General features: G+C 38.6%; 1 protein-coding gene across 4 annotated transcripts in view; it reads right to left on the reverse strand.

Moving 5' to 3' along the window:
- Positions 1-19,562, reverse strand: part of LOC127635342 (E3 ubiquitin-protein ligase HECW1-like) — a 115,490-nt gene that overhangs the window by 32,087 nt on the left and 63,841 nt on the right. For 3 of the 4 annotated variants that reach the window (XM_052115303.1, XM_052115302.1, XM_052115301.1), the window contains 5 exons: positions 10,363-10,505; positions 9,933-10,033; positions 7,749-9,107; positions 4,435-4,536; positions 1,398-1,548 (listed from right to left, as the gene is read on the reverse strand). In XM_052115303.1, the coding sequence (XP_051971263.1) occupies positions 1,398-1,548; positions 4,435-4,536; positions 7,749-9,107; positions 9,933-10,033; positions 10,363-10,505 (1,856 nt within the window). The remainder of the gene's footprint in view (positions 1-1,397; positions 1,549-4,434; positions 4,537-7,748; positions 9,108-9,932; positions 10,034-10,362; positions 10,506-19,562) is intronic. The other variant, XM_052115304.1, reaches the window with a different exon arrangement.

The raw sequence follows: 19,562 nt of genomic DNA on the forward strand, positions 1-19,562 counted from the left end.
AAGAAAGTCATACACAGCTGGGCTGGCATGAGGGTGAGTAAATGATGAGAGAATATTTATTTTTGAGTGAACTAACCCTTTAATATACATACATGGTAGCATATATGATGTCCTTGCCATGTATATAACACTCCTTGATGCAACAGTAATCAATGATGCAATGATACACACAGGTGTGTGACTAACCATTGAGATGTTAACTTTTAATTATTAGTTTGTTTTTGTTTTTTGTACTCAACAAAACAAAAACATGTTTTGCTAAAATGTACTTTATAGTAAACTAAAGTAAGTCTTTAGTTAAGTCTTTTAATTATCTATAGATTGGGCTAGAGCAAGAAAGAGAGCATCATGTTGTCTATTTTTCCTGTTCTCTGTGTGCCCTTGTTCCTCAAGCAATATTCACACAAATGCTTTTTTCCTTTTTCAGTTCTTTGCATTTATTTGCTTATTTCTGAGCAATAGAGACATACCAAATATAATTAAAGTGTTTAAGAAAATATAGTCATAACACAATGTATATGTTGCTGTTTATTACTTTGCCTTGTTTGTTACGTAATTGGAACCATGATCTGGTGCTCTAAAGAAATATGACAATAACAACAATATAACTTAGAAATAATGCTTGCTGTTTTCCTTTATGTTAAAGCTTGCTCCAGAAATAGCAAAATGCATAAATATCACGTTTATTGAAACAATAATTACATGGAAAAGCCCACTGAATCCTTAGAACTGCCTAAAGAAAAAGCCAAACTGATAAATATACAGTCAGTTGTATCATTATGCTACAATCTGTACTATATTACACCTGGGACAACTGGGACTAGGGATGAGTTCTTTATACCAGTATTTATAGCAGGTCACATCTATGGCACCAAATAATAACACTGACACTGAATCTTTCTATTATAACCTTGTGATAGTGATTTAAGATGTGTGTCCTCTAGGTGGCACCATCCCACAAATATCTTTAATAGTGGAGCTGTATTCACTCTGTTCTGTCCAATGAGGTCAATTCACAAAAACAAAACATGACAACACATTTAGGACAAATTCTCAAAGCCGTTGGTTGAGGCAAAGTTGCTGTGTTGGACTGGCCAGAATACTCAAACAAACAGAGCAATGTTTTGAAAGCGGCTCTGCGACACACTATTTACACTTTTTGTTGAAACCTAAAAATTGTTTACTAACACCTGTCTCTACATATTAAACTGAGCAAGGAGAATGTATTTTAACATTGAAAAAATTGACAAACTTTTGCTTTAAAAAGTACAACTTCAGGACAGTATATGTGATGATCCAAGATGGAGTTAATATAAGATGTGTGAAATCACTAAATATAAGGAACATACATGCATACACAATGCCATTGAGGAGAGTGTACGTGGGTTTCTCCATACCTCCTGTTGAGCTGCTCCATCTGTTGAGTGGAGCTGGATCTCTGGATGCCTGTGCACTTGGCTGCATGACTGGGTCTCTGCCACGTGGTGGTGCGGTTCACATGGTCCACATAGAAAACACGGCCATGACTGTCTATCCTGGCCTCCCAATCTGTGCCATTTAGACAAACATTACAATCATTATGAACAAGACACCAATCTAGTGTCACAGTGAATATATTTCAAGACAAATCTGACCAAATAGACTCATTTTAAAAAATAAATAAAAGCAATGTATACTTTTTCATACATTGCAGTATTTTAATAAATTAAGCAAAGATTTTATGCATCAAGCACACACACACACTGAGTATGTAGACAGTCATCACCACAAACAACACAATCACCCCCACACACACACACACACGCACACACACACCCAGTGACCTGCACAGGGCTAAAGGAAATGGAGAGAGTGGGAAGAGATATCAGTCCGGGACATGAAATAGAATCTGACTCAAAAGTTGTTTAGAGTGTGTGTGTGTGTGTGTGTGTGGGTGGGGGTTCTGTCCCAAGTCAAGCACATAGACACAAACAAACACGCACACACACACAGAGAGAGAGAGAGAGAGAGAGAGAGAGAGAGAGAGAGACTCTAACAGATATATTTAAATGTTGAACAGCCATAAATAAGATATATAACATTAAAACACTGTGGGCCTTGGCAAGCCAGTGCACACAGAGGGGAATAGGATTTAATTTATTAGTCTCTGTAGTACACCGCATGAGGACTCATGACACACTCTTGGCTGTTTCTGTGTCTTACTCAGGACAACAACAGACATTTTCCCAAACCAAATGTATTAACTGGCACGTAAATCAGTCAACAGATGTCAAAAAAACATTTTGTCATGCATTTATCTTCATTATACATTAGTGAAAATGGCCTGACAGGCTACTGCATGTTTCAGCACAATACTGAGTGGCACATGAGCGATGTTATGCTTCTTAAATGTCAAAATACTTTTTGAGACCACTGTATATCAAAAACTTGGTTAAAGTAATATTCTGTGTTCAATACATGTTAAACTCAACTGACAGCATTTGATGCATAATGTTGATTACCCCAAAAAACAAAAAGCAAAAAACTAAAACAAGAACCGAAGTTACATTGAGGCACAATGGAAGTGAATGTGGCCAATCTTTGGAAGGCTTTAAGGCAGAAAAATTAAGCTAATAATTTGATAAAAACACACATTAATTATTAAGTTACAACACGTGTATTATTTGAGCTATAAAGTAATTGTTTTTACAGTTGTTTTAGGGTTTACAGAATTACATCATCATGGAAAAGAAGTTTAGTACACAGAGACGGTTAGTAATTGATTGTATCACATTAAAATCATGTTAACATGCATATTGTTTATGTCTTGTGACTATAATTTTGAAACAGTGAGAATTTTAAGTTTACAGATCAGCCCCTGTTCACTTCCATTGTAAGTGCCTCACTGGGACCCAGATTTTTTCTTTTTTAAAGGAAAGGAGGGACAAGTTGATTCATTTTTGTGGTCAATGTTTCAACATTGTCAACATTATGCCACAAATGCTGTTGATTAATCTCAACTTGTATTAATCTCCTTTAAAAACATTATTTTGTAATATTACTAATTTTCCAGTCGATTTTCATATAATGTATCCGATAAACAAATTTTTACATCAGTTCTAAAAATACACCAAAGCTTTTAAGAGCTGATGGTAATGGACAGGAAATCATTTGATCTCTTTGTTGTGTTTGTTGCTGTCAGAGCTTTCTCCTGTAGCCCTTGCTAAAGAGGTTTTTCAGGCTATTTTTAGCATTTTTAATGCATTCCTATTTTACAGTGAAATCCAAAGCTCAGCAGGGTTCCCAAACAGTGACATTGCACCAATCCTGAGCATCAATACAACCAAAAACCTGGAAAGCTGAACCCACATTCGAAAATAAGAGGGTTTTAAAGAATGCTTTGACTCATTTCAGATTCAGAGAGAACTGAAATCACTGCAGGGAGGATATGTTAAAATGACTGCTTACCTAAAAAGTCATCATGTACTCAACCTCATATTGTTCAAAACCCATTTGACGTTCTTTATTTCTAAGGAACACAAAATATGTTTTTGTTCCCAGTCACAATTTTTCCCTTTTATTGCAATTTTTTTGAAAGTGAATGGCGATTGAGTCACCCTTTCGGGTTCCACTGAAGAGAGCAAATTATACAGATTTGGAACAACATGAGAGAGAGAGTTAATTATGGCAGATAGCTCATTTTTGGGTGAACCCCTCATAAAATCATTTAAAAATCATTATATTTTGACAATGTTTGCAGTAGTGTGCATGATAAATGTTTCACAAACCACCCACATTTAAAAACACCCATGCTAATAGTTTTGTTTTCAAGATTTATCCTAATGTCACGTCAAATGGCTGTATTAATTACTGTAAAAATAAAGCACTTGTACTAGTCTTGTGCTAGTCTCACTTTACTTTCTAACAGTTAAGCAGTTATGAGAGCATCATACCTGCCTTTCTATTGAATGACAGCTTTAAACATAAACTCAGTATGCATAGTCACCGTCTTTGTGGCCTGTCACTATAGCAACTGTGAAGAAATATCTCGAGAGATCAGTTCAGACTATCGCTTATCTCTTGAGAGACAAGCTCATTTATGTCAATTGTGCTTTGAGTTTCTTGGAAATCCCTCTCGAGCAGCCGTGTACATGACAATGAAAACTGTACAGATCAATGCTTACACCAAAAACCTTGAGATATTTTAATTTGTGACGGACAGTAGTAAGGTATGGTCTGATGAGATGGAGGGACACACACACACACACACACACACACACACACACACACACACACACACACACACACACACACACACACACACACACACACGCACTTCTGTTGTAAAGACTTACAACTGCTACTAACATACAGGCAAAAACACACATTCCCATGCCAATGAGGTAGCGGGTTAGTGGCACAAGCGAGGGTAAGGTGTGACTCAGGAGAGCTTACTTGGAGGTAATGGTTCATCAACACTTGGGTAATGATGGGGGTCAGGCCGCAAAGCAGGAAGCTGAGTGATTGCATGATGACTGCATTGCATATGACAACTGCCTATAAAACATATGAAAAAATAGGCCCGTGACTATCTACGTGTCGAGCATTTAATGAATGTATAGGGTGAATTCAGGTCATTTGGACCACTTTAGTTATCTCAATGCTAAAAACTGTCCCAAATGATCTTAATTCATCCTTATAAGGTATATAATATCTCAAAAAGAAATCAGTAGAGATATCATGGATTTGGTAGTTTCAAAGTGACTTCTAAATAAGGTCAGTGGAGGTGAAACACAGCGTTGTCACTTCTCAACAGGAGAGAGAGTTTCAGCAGTAATTGACTGTCAAACTCATCACTAGCAAACTAGCAAGTTCTTTGGTTTTGTTCAGCAAGCAACACTATCAATTCGAAGGAATTAAAAAGAGGTCTGGCTAATCGATGTTGAGCCATCATTCTGCCAGTGTTTTAATAAGGAATAAATGGAAACCTTCCAATGAATTGAAGGGGTCATATCATAATTTATTTGCTTCATTTAGTTTCTCATTACCATTTTACACCCTCTGTCTGACCCTTAGAATTGCAACCGCTAAGTCAAATGAGTAGCAGAGATCAAACACATGCCGTGGGTTTGCTGTTAGCTCCAAAACAGGTACAACAGCTTGTCATTGGGGCAGTTACCCACTGTACCTTCTTTACACTTAAAGGGTTAGTTCACCCAAAAATTTAAATCCCCTGATGATTTATTTACCTGTCTGTTTGACTATCCAAATAGTGGATTACTTTTATGCTGCCTATATATGCCTTTTGGACCGTAAAACAGCCTGCAGCCTGATGGCACCCGTTTACTTGCATTGTAGGGCTGAAATGTATTTATAAAAATCTTAACTGCTGAAGAAGGAAAGTCATACACATCTGGGATGAGAGAATTTCCATTTTTGGGTGAACTAACCCTTTAAGGTACTTAGGGTGCAGGATATATAGGTGACCGATAACTGGGTAAATCAAAATCTTATTAACATGGTGATACCGGAATTACCTGCTGCAAGAAATTACATGCCATTTACTGTTAACGATTCAAGAGGCAATGAATGAAGATGCAACAAAGCATGTATGTATTTTACTTGCGGGAAATAATTTTCATGTATTCATGAAACATAAACAGAATATGGAAAATAGCACATTGTTACATAAAGTAAAGCATTGCGATTAAAGTCCAAAACAGGACAAATTGCATCCTGTATCGAATTAATACAGGATGCAATTTGTCCCGTATTTAAGCTGGTCAGATGGCGTCACAGTGAAATCGTTCCAGATCGCTAATTTATCTTTAAATACGGGACAATCCTGTATTTTACAGGATGGGTGTCAACCCTAATTTTACCAGTTGAGACTTTTCTAATGTTATGACTCATGACTATTCAAACCGTATGATGTTATCTATTCCCATTATGATTATTATACTTCATATGTTATTCAGTGAAACTGCCACAAATGAGTGCAGTAATAAGCGTCTGTGAATGAGCACATACATACCACAAATAAACCACCACTGCACAAACAGTCTGGCTTCTAGCATAAATATTTTACCATGTATTCAAAGATTAGGGTCTGAATTATGTGTTTTGTTGTATAATGTTCTTTACATGCTGTTAATTTATCCCCTGATTTTTGTTTAATGGATTATTACTGCGGTTAGAATGTAATTATTCTCTCTCTGTTAGTGATCAACAGGACTAGGCTACCATATACACACATAAATGGGTACCATACAATTGAATGCAAGTGTCTTGTCATTTATTTCTCAATAAAATCTGCATGTATCTGTAGTATAGGCACATTTCTGGTTCATATTACATCTGCCAAACCTTAAATAGCAGCAGTTAAGAGTTGGTCAGATTGTCAAGTCCAAATTACAAGCTTTTAAATGACAACAATTTTTCAAATGAGTAGCGTTTATTGAATTAGCTAGCAATTCCAAGTTAAAAGATTAAAAACTAATTCTTAAACAAAATGTAAAAAATTATCAATTAATGGCAAGGTCCACAGTCCCATAGGCAGAAATCGCGGGTCGGGGGGGTCTATCTGAGGGTTGTCCCCCCCTAAAATATCATTAAAATATGTGTATTGTAAATAATATAATGATATATTCATAAAATAATTGTTTAAGAAATAAAATAATACAAATGCAAATGGGGCAACAACAAAAAAAAAACCCTTGGTGTCCCCTTCAAAAATTGCTCTTGAGAATTGTTATGTTTATTGTCCCCCCCAACATTTTGATGAAATTTTCGCCCCAGCACAGTCCTGAAAATGATCTGTTATAGTATCTGCCCAGAAATTCCATATTGGTGCATCCCTAAATTGTATGTCCCCTTTCAGGACATATAAGGTAAAAGAAAGCTCCACAAATGTGCTCAGTAGCATGTATGCTGATTAAATGAGTGTTTCACACAGCAACCAAGAAAGATTCTCAAATTCAATAGACCGGGATGTTAAGATGAGATAAAAGTAGGGCTGGGTATTCATACAGATTTCCAGATTCCATTCAATTACAACTCACAAGGTCTCGATTCTGATCTCAGTTCGATTCAATTCGATATCAGTTTATCTGGGTATATTTTAGTTACAATGTCCCTTTTGCTTACATACTGTATGAAACAAATTTACATTGATTTGATGAACATGTGTTAAAAACCGGTATTGTCTCTTTAAAAAAAAAAATTGAGAGGCATTGAGAGTCTGTAAATGAGCGCTTGGGATTTAAAAATCAATATCGAGATTGTTCAAATGATGATCAAAAATCAATATTTTTACCCACTCCTAGATAAAAGTGATGAACTTTTTTAAATGTGTAATTCATTTTATTTATTATGTATTATAATTTTTATTAAAAAAAACTTTTGGTCATCTAAAATCCCAGCTCATATATCTGCACACATGAAAAATAGCCACAAACAACACAATTTAAAGAATAGTCCACCCAACAACAGCAAAAAATCATTAGGTTGAATGTTCGCTAGAGACCAGAGTTGCTTTTAGCACTAAATAATCAAAACACATTGTATGCCTTCAAAAGACTTGGAATATATTAACGAACACATTTTAGAGTGAGGCACTATCCAAAGCTTTTGTATTGAAAAGACAAACCAAGATATTCATTCAAACATCAGTGCAGAGTAAATGATGACCAAACTTACATTTTTGGGTGAAACATTTCTAACATCTACACGTCATCATAGCAAAGCATGATTTGTTCATGGTTTCTCACCTGATGACCTAACACTCGGTCCAGCTACTGGTGATTCCTCGCCCTGGTCTTCTCTCAGGGGACTATTTTCCGACGACGACCCCCTCGACTGAGCCGACCCGTCTCCTGGCCCCCTAACATCTGGGCTTTGCATCGAGTCTGAGATGGACTCAAAAGCACTGTTCTCCTCCTCCTCTTCCTCCTGCGAGGAGAAAACAGTGCTCTCTGACAAACGGGTGCTATCTACCGAAGAAAGGCGTGTATGGCTGCAGAGATGGTTACGCCCCTCGTAACCCGAGTTACTATAACAGGAAGTGCTGTAACAGGACGTGCTGTAACACGAAGTGCTGTAGCAGGAATTGTCGCACAGTTCACACTCGCTAGGACCCCGTCTACTTCCACCTCTGTCTTCACTATCTGGCCGCAGGGTGGATGGTGAGGGTCTTTCTCCCTCCAGAAGCTGGTTGAGTTCTGACAGATGCTCGATGGAGAGGCTACGCGGCAGCGTCCGACGGCAACACGGTTTGGGACACTCGGGGACTATGGATGGTGACTGAGCCTCGGACACTTCATCCTCATCCACCTCTTCTTCTTTGTCCTCCTTGGGTTTGACAGTGAGCTCCTCCGAAGATTCTGGTACCTCATCTTCATCTTGACTGTTATGGTGGCGTTGTGCTGAAGGCAAGCTGTGCAGTAGATGATGAATGCGGATGTAGTGAGACCGGGGTGTCTCAGGTTCACCACAGGTTGAGGCGATGACTGTCTCTAACTCAGACACAGGAAGCGAGCAAGGCCGGCTCTTGCGCTTCAAGGTACTACGCATCCTTGGGGAACAAGGTTCTTCTGCATTCCCATCTCCTTCTACCCTCATTTCCATTTGCTCAGGGCCCAAGCCCTCCCCAACGTCTACGTGCTCCGTACCTAAATCTGCAGCACTTCCCGTGTCACCTCCACCTGTATCTTCAAAAGCCTCCATTGGAGTCTCACACAAAGCTTCCTCCTGCATTTCCCCTGGTTCTTCGTCTGTTTTTCTGGGGTCCTGCTCTTCAGTTTCAGTTGTAACATCACTAAGTATTGCCTCTGCGTTCCTGCCCTCCCCATGGCCGGTTACAAGATCACTTACTCCTGCATTCTCTGATCCTTCTGTATCTGGTTGGGTCTCCTTCCTGGGCTCAGTTGGGGAGGAAGGTGCAACATCCTGGGTCTCTGCTTCTGGAGGACATTTGTCAGGGACCTCTGGCATGCCAGGCCCCAAACTCAACGCATCCTGCATAGGTAGATTGGCTGCAGCTGGTAGGCCTTCGCAGCGCTTTTGAACAGCCTCCTGGTCTGGAACTACATCATAGACTGGCATTGCATTGAGGGACACCTCATCATCATCTGTCAGAGAGAACAAGCATATCTCAGTTAAACAGGTATGCTATTAAACAACACTGACACCATCAGCAGCAACAAATACTTTTCTAGAAATCCCTTAAGAGCTCTGTGTATAAGGAATAGTTAATCCAAAATTGAACATTCTGTTATAATTTACTTATTCTTTATGTCCTATTTTAAACATGTGTGACATTCTTTCCTCAATAGAAGACACACTGCATGTGCATATTGAAAATTTGAGTGCCAAGTGGTGTGGTGTACCAAGTTTGACTATGCAGAAGCGTAAATGAGATCTGTAGAAGATGGGGAAGATATTCAGGGAAAAACATTTGGTTCATAATCCTACGGCTTCAGAAGACCTGGAATGTAGTGCACAAGTCACTTTGACGACTTGCTTTGTGCTTCTGCTGTGCTTTCAAAAAAAAAAATAGAAATAATTATGTTTAATTAAAAGTAACTAATGCTTGCACTTAGTGTATGTGTCAAGCGTGAGGAAGTGTGTGAATGAGCTACTCTCGTGAACACTCTAAGAGACCGCGGATATCAAGATTAATACTGATATAAATTTGTTTGTCTGTGTCTTACCCAAAGTGATTGCATTGCTAAAAAAACATGGATTAAACCACTTTTGACTGCCTTTATTTCCTTTTTGGAGCTTGAAAATGTTGGAACCCATTACTTACATTGTATGGACAAAAGCACATCATACATCCTTCAAATTATCTTTGCTTGTGTTTCACAGAAGAACATAAAAATGTGTAGACTACTACTAGTTTTGTTCATATTGTTTATGATAAAAATACATAAAATAGACAACATCCTGCAGACCTGGGTGAACGGAGGAGGTTATATCAAACCGAAACTGCAGCTGTCCACTGACATGATCCGTTGGAAGCTGCCGGCCTAAAGTGTAACTCACCACACGGTCCCTGTTTACACACACGAAAGATAAGGATCCTTGACATTTTAAAATCCCACAGAGTAAGAGCAAATGCCAAGCATTTAACCATAAAATAAATGCATGTGTAGGCAACAGCCTACACATGCATTATGTATCTTCTTGAAAATAAAAATGTAATACAAATTTATATTTTCAAGCCTATGAAAACCAAAACCATAAAGGAAAAATATCACACAAATGGCACACAATGTCTAAAATTTATTTCAAACTGTTATCAAGCTCACAGTTGGAAAAAAAATGTAAGGTCAAATGTTTAGCAGTTAGTAAGTGCATAGCCAGGTGTCCTTAAAGACCTACCCAATAGCATGCTTCTCCACCAGCCTCTGTACAGGCACGACCAGTTTTCCCAGGAAGCGTTTGATGATGGGTCTGCTCTTGGCAAATTTATCTTTCACCTCAATCTCCAACACATCCGTCGGCAGGGAAACAAATTTAAATCGCTGTAAATAAATAACAACCATGGGTTTGTTGAGTATTTACCATAGAATGTATCAGTTGTAAATTAACAGATAGTTGGCAACCGTCTGCAATCTGTCTAGTTCCTTCTCTTAACTCTCATTTCAATATGTTTGTTCCCTCAAGGGACTCTGAGAGTTAAAATCATGTTTACCAAAAATATGTTACTAAATGTTACTTCATATTGATACTGTATATTGCTCCCCTCCCATGACAGAGTTATTAAGAATTTCTAACTATATATTCAGATTTACAACTATATATTCAGGATTTATTATGTAACTATATAGAGCATATTTGGATATGTAATAATATATTCAGATTTAGAGCAATATAAATGTTCAGATTTATAACTATATATTCAGGATTTACAATATCAGTATATATGTATTTAGATTTATAACTATATATTTAGATTTAAAAATATACATTCAGATTTATATATATATATATATATATATATATATATATATATATATATATATATATATATATATATATATATATATATATACACAGTGCTGTGGAAAAGTATTTGCCCCCATCCTGATTAATTTTTTGTGTATATCTCATGCTAAATTGTTTCCAAAATTCTAACAAATTCTAACATAAAACAAAGGTAATCCGAGTAAACAAAAAATACAGTTTTTAAAATACAATGTTATTTATTGAAGCACAAAAATCATCCAATACCAAATCCAATACCTTAGTTACTAAATCCCTAGATCTCTGAAACTGCATTCAAAATGGGGTTCAGCTGTACTAGACACACACTGACCTGATTACTGCCAGTCCTGTTCAATCAAATCAACACCTAAATATAATTTTTTCAGCAGCTTGAAGATGGCTAAAATGTCTGACCCAGTAACACAGCTATTTCATAGGCTCTGGGACTCCAAATAACTACAGTGAGAGCCATTATCTCCAAATGAAGACAATTTGGCACAGTAGTGAACCTTCCCAGAAGTGGCCGACCTTCCAAAATTCCTCCACGAGCACAGCTCATCCAGGAAGTCATAAAAAATCCAAGGACAACGTCCAAGGAACTGCAGGCCTCTCTCAATAAAGGTCACTGTTCATGACTCCATTATCAGAAAGATACTGGCCAAAAATGCCATCCATGTAAGTGTGGCGCTGCGAAAACCACTGCTAACATTTAACATTAAGGCTCATCCGAATTTAGCCAAAACACACCCTGATGATCCTCAAACCTTTTGGGAGAATGTTCTGTGGACTGATGTGTCGAAAGTGTAACGGTTTGGAAGACAGGGGTCCCATAACATCTGGCATAAATCAAACAACAATTCCACAAAAAGACCATCATACCTACTTTCAATCATGGTGGTGGTATGATGTGGTATGATGGTGTGGAGATGCTTGCTGCTTCAGGGCCAGGGCGACTTAGAATAATTGAGGGAAACATGATTTCTGCTCTCTACCAGAAAATCCTAAAGGAGAGCATCCGGTCATCAGTCCATGAGCTGAAGCTCAAGCACAACTGGATTATGCAGCAAGACAATGATCCAAATCATAGGAGTAAGTCCACCTCTGAATGGCTCAAAAGAAGCTAAAATGTTTTGGAGTGGCCCAGTCAAAGTCCTGACTTAAACCCAATTGACACCAGACTAGTCTATGCTTTTTCAGTTTTCAAACTGTCCAGCCTGTGCCCACTGAAGCCTCAGCTTTCTGTTCCTGGCTGACAGTAGTGGAACTCAACATGGTCTTCTGCTTTTGTAGCTCATCTACCTCAATGTTCGAGGTTCAAGATTCATTTGGAGTGCTCAGATAACCACAAGACTGAAAAACGAGGCATGACACAGTCGTGGTTATCATGGTATTTCTATGTTCACTTATGAATCACAATTCCCTTATTTGGACAGTAAAACGAGTGGAATTTAAAGTTCACAATAATTGCAGTAAGATAAATTATCTCGATCAAGCTATTATGTAATACATCTACAGTATGTATGGCAAGCCTTGAGGTACTTATGTCATAACGAAATGCAAAACAGACTGGTAACTCTTCGCCTTCACATAGCACGACTCAATGGAACCTCAAATGGACCCACAAACAAACCCTAATCAGACCACTTCCCAAGATGGTCTGAGTACAGTTAGTTTTTGGGACCTTTTTTAGGGGGTCTGAGATCATTTGGGTTGTTCACATATACATATTACAGTGCATCCGGAAAGTATTCACAGCGCTTCACTTTTTCCACATTTTGTTATGTTACAGCCTTATTCCAAAATGTATTAAATTCATTATTTTCCTCAAGATTCTACAAACAATACCCCATAATGACAACGTGAAAGAAGTTTGAAATCACATGTACATAAGTATTCACAGCCTTTGCCATGACACTCAAAATTGAGCTCAGGTGCATCCTGTTTCCACTGATCATCCTTGAGGTGTTTCTATAACTTGATTGGAGTCCACCTGTGGTAAATTCAGTTGATTGGACATGATTTGGAAAGGCACACACCTGTCTATATATGTTCCCACAGTTAACAGTGCATGTCAGAGTACAAACCAAGCCATGAAGACCAAGGAATTGTCTATAGACCTCCGAGACAGGATTGTATTGAGGCACAGATCTGTGGAAGGGTACAGAAAAATTTCTGCAGCATTGAAGGTCCCAATGAGCACAGTGGCCTCCATCATCTGTAAATGGAAGAAGTTTGGAACCACCAGGACTCTTCCTAGAGTTGGCCACCCAGCCAAACTGAGCGATCGGGGGAGAAGGGCCTTAGTTAGGGAGGTGATCAAGAACACGACTGTCACTCTGACATAGCTCCAGAATTTCTCTGTGGAGAGAGGAGAACCCGTTCTTGGTCACCTCCCTAACTAAGGCCCTTCCCAGACAGAAGCCACTCCTCAGTAAAAGCCACATGATAGCCTGCCTGGTGTTTGCCAGAATGCACTTGAAGGACCCTCAGACCATGAGAAACAAAATTCTCTGGTCTGATGAAACAAATATTGAACTCTTTGGCCTGAATGGCAAGCGTCATGTCTGGAGAAAACCAGGCACTGCTCATCACCTGGCCAATACTATCCCTACAGTGAAGCATGGTGGTGGCAGCATCATGCTGTTGGGATGTTTTTCAGCGGCAGGAACTGGGAGACTAGTCAGGATTGAGGGAATGATGAATGCAGCAATGTACAGAGACATCATTGAAGAAAACCTGCTCCAGAGCGCTCTGGACCTCAGACTGGGGCGAAGGTTCATCTTCCAACAGGACAACTACCCTAAGCACACAGCCAAGATAAAAAAGGAGTGGCTACGGGAAAACCCTGTGAATGTCCTTGAGTGGCCCAGACAGAACCCAGACTTGAACCTGATTGAACATCTCTGGAGAGATCTGAAAATGGCTGTGCATTGACGCTCCCCATCCAACCTGTTGGAGCTTGAAAGCTTCTGCAAAGAAGAATGGGAGAAACTGCCAAAAAATTGGTTTGCCAAGCTTGTAGCATCATACACAAAAAGACTTGAGGCTGTAATTGGTGCCAAAGGTGCTTCAACAAAGTATTGAGCAAAGGCTGTGAATACTTATGTACATGTGATTTTTCTTTCGTTTTTTATTTTTAAGAAATTTGCAAAGATTTCAAACAAACATTGTCATTATGGGGTATTATTTGTAGACTTTTGAGGAAAAGTATGAATTTAATCCATTTTGGAATAAGGCTGTAACGTAACTAAATGTGGAAAAAGTGAAGCGCTGTGAATTCTTTCCGGATGCACTGTAATATGTATATGTGAACAACCCAAATGATCTCCATAAAAAAGGTCCCAAAAACTAACTGTACACAGACCATCTTGGGAAGTGGTCTGATTACGATTTGTTTGTGGGTCCATTTGAGGTTTGAGACCGTTTGGAGTGGTCAAACGAAGATCTGTGTGAAAATGTGTCCTCCACAGCACCATGCTAGTTAGAGGAATGCCTGCAACTGCATATGTTAGTGGAAGATAAACAGATATGGGGAGAGGAGAACTGCTGGCTGTTTCCAAATGCAAGAGATGTTTTGTTTAAATGTTCAAGGGTTGCATGTTTATGCTCTGTAGGATGGTGCAGCAGTAATTTAGCAGTAATGGCTCATGCAATTAAGAGAAAATGTTGATGCCAGCAAACATAAAACAGCTGCATGCTACAGAGGGAGGCTATTTAGATTCTTCAGAAACACATCACATTTAATGATGTTTAAAAAACTATTTCAAACTGCTTTAGCTTTCAGAGAGAATCAGCACTAACCTAAAAGTACCAACCAGTACTATGGTATTACCATATTTTTTGGTCATACTGTAATCATATAATTGAAATATTTAGTATCAAGGTATATTAAAGTACCATGATATTTTTGTAATGTTGTGTTGGCTAATCTAACTGGTTAGTATTCTCAGTACTTTGAAAGCAGTGGGGAAACAAAACTCAGATAAAAGATTCTCTTTCAAGAATTACAGATTTAATGTGCCTGCCACATTAAATCTGGGGGGGGGGACTGCGCCACTCTCCATTCTATGTAATTGCTTGCAAAAAATTACTAGTATATTTTTCAATAATTTAAAAAAGAAAGAATGTCATACGGGAATGGGCGTATAAATCATGAGTATCATGCTTGCAGCTAATGTTGAACTGCCACAAAGCTTTTTTTTGCATACCTTTATGTTTTAGATTGCACTAGACTGAAACATCTTTTACGTAACTGCTTATTCTTACCGAGAAGTGTCAGTGATAGGCACCACTAAAATCTATGATTTCAAAATGTTAACTGTGGTCCTGGAAGAGATGAGAGTGCTCAGCCTGGCCATTAGTGGAGTTAACATAAATGGGTTTGGAGCTGAGAACACCCAAAAGCTCAATATATTTACAAAGAAAACCCCATTATGGCCGGACTAACACAATATTTCAAAAGTACCCACTCTAAAGTGGTGAGGGAGCGTGCCTCTTCTTGATCTCTGTAAATATAGGTTTGGTTCAGAGCTTATACACCTTGCACACTCTAATTACTGATCAATTAACTATATTATCAGGCAGGGGTGGACTGGGAAAAGAAATCGGCCCGAGATGTATCCTTTTCTGCATATCGCTGCCCACCTTTGGCATATCGAGGAGCCGCTTTGTGGCCTGTTCTTCATAACACGGTTGCTCGTTTCATCTTATTCCCGGTTCTCCCGATGTCCAGTCCGACCCTGATCGGCCCCGAAGTGTGTAGGCCGGCAAATGCCCGGTATGCCAGATTATTAATCCAGCCCTGTTATCAGGGTGTTTAGGAAAACATGCTTGATTGCTTCAAATACATTTCCAATCATATGCCAGAACTTAATGGTTGGATGGGGTATAAATGCTTGCTATGCAACCCAAGAGAAGACATGAGTCTTGGAAAGAGCTGCAGGTTTTCAGCAGAATGTGTAAAAACACCTGAGGTAGATAAAACTAGGTATGTGAACAGGATGAGTGAAGGTAAAGCTGGATGATATATTGAATATTGAAGATATAATTGCAATGATTTTGTTGCTGACATAGAGTGTGCCAGTGGATTAGTTTTGGACTCCCTCCTCACATCAAAACTTGTAAGTAAGACAGCATTCAGATTTTTCATTCAGACATTTTAATTGTATTTCTACTTTAAATCTTGGATTTGTGACTTCAATGTATTCCCATGAATTAATTCTTTCACACCATGACTCCAGTCTAATTCACTGAAACAGTTTAAACACAGATTCAACAAATGTTTGCTTCATCTTAAGGACGATTTATACTTCTGCGTCGAACCTACGCTGTAGGCTATTCATAGCTACGGCAGTTACGTACCAGAGCCTGATGTGCACCTCTTCAATAATGTAACTGCGTGTTGCGTCAACTCAGAACACAACAGCTGTGATTGGTCCACTTTGTAACCAAGAGACCGCCCCCCAGGATGATAACATGGATATTTAGTGGTGGTGTGTGTGAGTGGTGGTGGCGTAGTGGCTAAACACAGGGCTGTTAATCAGAATGTCACAGGTTCTAACCCCACAGCCACCACCATTGTGTCCTTGAGCAAGGCACTTAACTCCAGGTTGCTCCAGGGGGATTGTCCCTGTAATAAGTGCACTGTAAGTCGCTTTGGATAAAAGCGTCTGCCAAATGCATAAATGTAAATGTAAATTTAAATAATTTTTGCATTTTATCCAAGTTTATTCTAGATCTATGCATCATATCACAATGTATTTGGACTCTGGACCATTAAAGCCATTTTCTTAAAAGGGAGCATCTGCTGGTTTTATGTTCTGTTTGTGTTTCATAAAGTTACAATCATACACTTCTGTCTTTAATCTGTTTACAGTTTACAGCTAAACTCTTGACACTTTTTTTCTCCTCGTTTTAATACTACAATAATTTCTACCCGTGGGTTCGACCCAGAAGTTACATTTTAAGTTTTCACTGTATACAGTATTCACACACACACACACACACACACACACACACACACACACACACACACACACACACACACACACGTACCCTTTTAAGAGCAGAGCAAATACTTAAATATTAACAAATACTGTACATTGAATATCACCAAAAGGCTAAGAAATATTGAGAAATATAAATAAAAAAGTGTAAATTTTTTGTTGAAATAAAGTTTCCTGATGTCAGTTGTAAGTGATGCTTACTGTAATGCATGAATACTATATTTAGGCAGACAAACTGACAAAAAAGATTAACAGGCACAAGTTTGACTTTATTAAACAATCAGGCATGCCTGTTAAAAATGAATTACTGTAAAAGTTTTGCCTGAGAGGGAGGTAGACCTGACAGACCCAATGCATAATGTTTAATGCTTTATGCAGACAGGCTGAAAACAGTATGATGATACAGTAAGGCAATAGTGAAAAACTGAGGAATTTCCTTTCCCGGTGTCATAGAAACCCTGTCATTTCTGGTGTAATATTAGTATAGGTGGTCGTCCAGGGTATGAATCCTAAAGCAAAACAGTAGAGTTGATAAGAAAATTTTGGAGAATAACAGAGACTCACAGTTTCTTTAAAAAGAGGAAACATGATTTATGTTTTGTTTTTTTTCCTCCAGAAGTGGGATCCATTTTACTGCAACCTAATGTGTTTGTGCCTGTGTCATGTTTTTGCGTGTCCTTGCCTTTCTGTATTTTATTTTTGGAAATTTCAATATGATTATTCCCATAATTCACAATTTTTCATTACTTGCTGAAAAAGAAGGCTTAAACTAGCCTAAGTTGGTTTGCTGGTCTTTGCTGGTTTAAGCTGGTCTAGTTGTTCTCCCAGCCTGACCAACAAAAGTGTCCAACTACAAACTTAAACCAGTCAACAAACCAGGTTGGCCAGGTTGAGAAACCAGCAAAGACCAGCAAACCAGCTTAGACTGGTTTAAACTATATTTATAAGCATTGCAATTTCTCAAAAGGATGAGGCAATCTGATGTATAGCTTTTCCATTAGTGGGATCCATGTTACTAATGTTTGCACATTCAGTTCTTCCTGCTTTATATTTTACAATTCAGTTTAGTTCAATTGAAGCCCCTTTTTCCACATATCTGAAAGATGGTGATTATATATGAATGAAGGAAGAGAGGGGAAGAGCTAAGAAAAGAATAAAACAGATTTTCTTATCAGGATAAAAGCATCAATGCCTGGTTAAACAAGCACTTAATTCAAATCATAATGCATGCGCCACTGGAAGTTTCTATGAAGATAGGAAATACATTCTTCGAACCTAACATTGCACATGCAGCAAGGCTAAGGGAAAAGTCATAACAACACAGCAGTTCACTTTTCATGCACCAGAGCTTTTCATGGTGCCATTAACCCCCAAAGGGCCATCATGGAGAAGTCTTCTGTTGCTCACATTTTGCACCACCCTGGCTTTCAGCCAACTCAGCCACACGTGTGAAGAGAAATGCTCCCATGATTAATCCCACTGACTTACTGCTGACTGCATGACTTGTGCTGTGTATTTCAAAGGCAATAAACACTCTGCAACTATATGAAATGGATAGCCGCTATGAGCAGGGATATGGAAATCCAATCATACAGAATAGGGCAATTTGTGTGGGCACTAAAGCCGGCCCTACACTAGATGTATTTTCCAGTGATTTTCAGGGGTGAGCTTCATTTACATAATTGCTGGCCAGTAGGTAAGAGTTGGAGTGTGCATTTGCATCTGCCAGCGGGAGGTTGTTAGTCCCTTGACCGTCAGAAGAGTTAATGGCTTCAAAAACTGTAAAAGCACATCAGGCTTGCTTCAAAGATCAGGCTTTCTGTTGTCGGGCCGAGTTTTTGTGTTCTCTTCAAGTGACCAATGAGCTTCTTCTTTTAATGAAGAACCGACAAGACGTCAAGCTGATCTGAAGGTGTTTGTCAGTACGTCGGTCAACCCTCCACCATTTTATCGGCAAGAGTGTCATACCTCAGACTGAAGAGAAGCAAGATGGCAGCACGTCGTGGCATGCTGTGGTGTGGCATATTAACAAATAAACTTTACTATCTGTACATGTGTTCTATAAATAACTCTACTTCCAAAGCAAATACTTCCAAATTCATACGATGATAAAGAGGAAATTAAAGAGTCCTTAAACTTCATGTCAGAGGAAATAAGCAAAATGGCAAAGAAACAAACTCAACTGCTGGACTGAATGGAGGAGGTGTGAGATTTGAAGCTGCAAATCAAATAAAAAATCAGAAGATTGAAGATTTAGAGAGGGGGTGGACAAACTAACCCTATCCTTAACACCGTCATGGCAGCAAAGTTTTAAAATTGGCTGTAAATTTACACAGAAAAGGTTATTAAGCAATTTTATCACACTAATATCATGTTTACAGGCATATTCATTATATCTTGTGGCTATACTTTTGAAACAGTGAATATTTGAACGTTTATGGATTGGTCCCATTCACTTCCATTGTAAGTGCCTCACTGGGACCCAGATTTTTGCTTTCGAAAAGGAGCGGCAAGTCAAAATAATTTTTATGGTAATCAACATTGTGCCACAAATGCTGTCGATTGAGCTTAACTTGTATTGACCCCGAA

Source organism: Xyrauchen texanus, chromosome 42 (genome assembly GCF_025860055.1).
Source record: "Xyrauchen texanus isolate HMW12.3.18 chromosome 42, RBS_HiC_50CHRs, whole genome shotgun sequence".
Taxonomy (NCBI): domain Eukaryota; kingdom Metazoa; phylum Chordata; class Actinopteri; order Cypriniformes; family Catostomidae; genus Xyrauchen; species Xyrauchen texanus.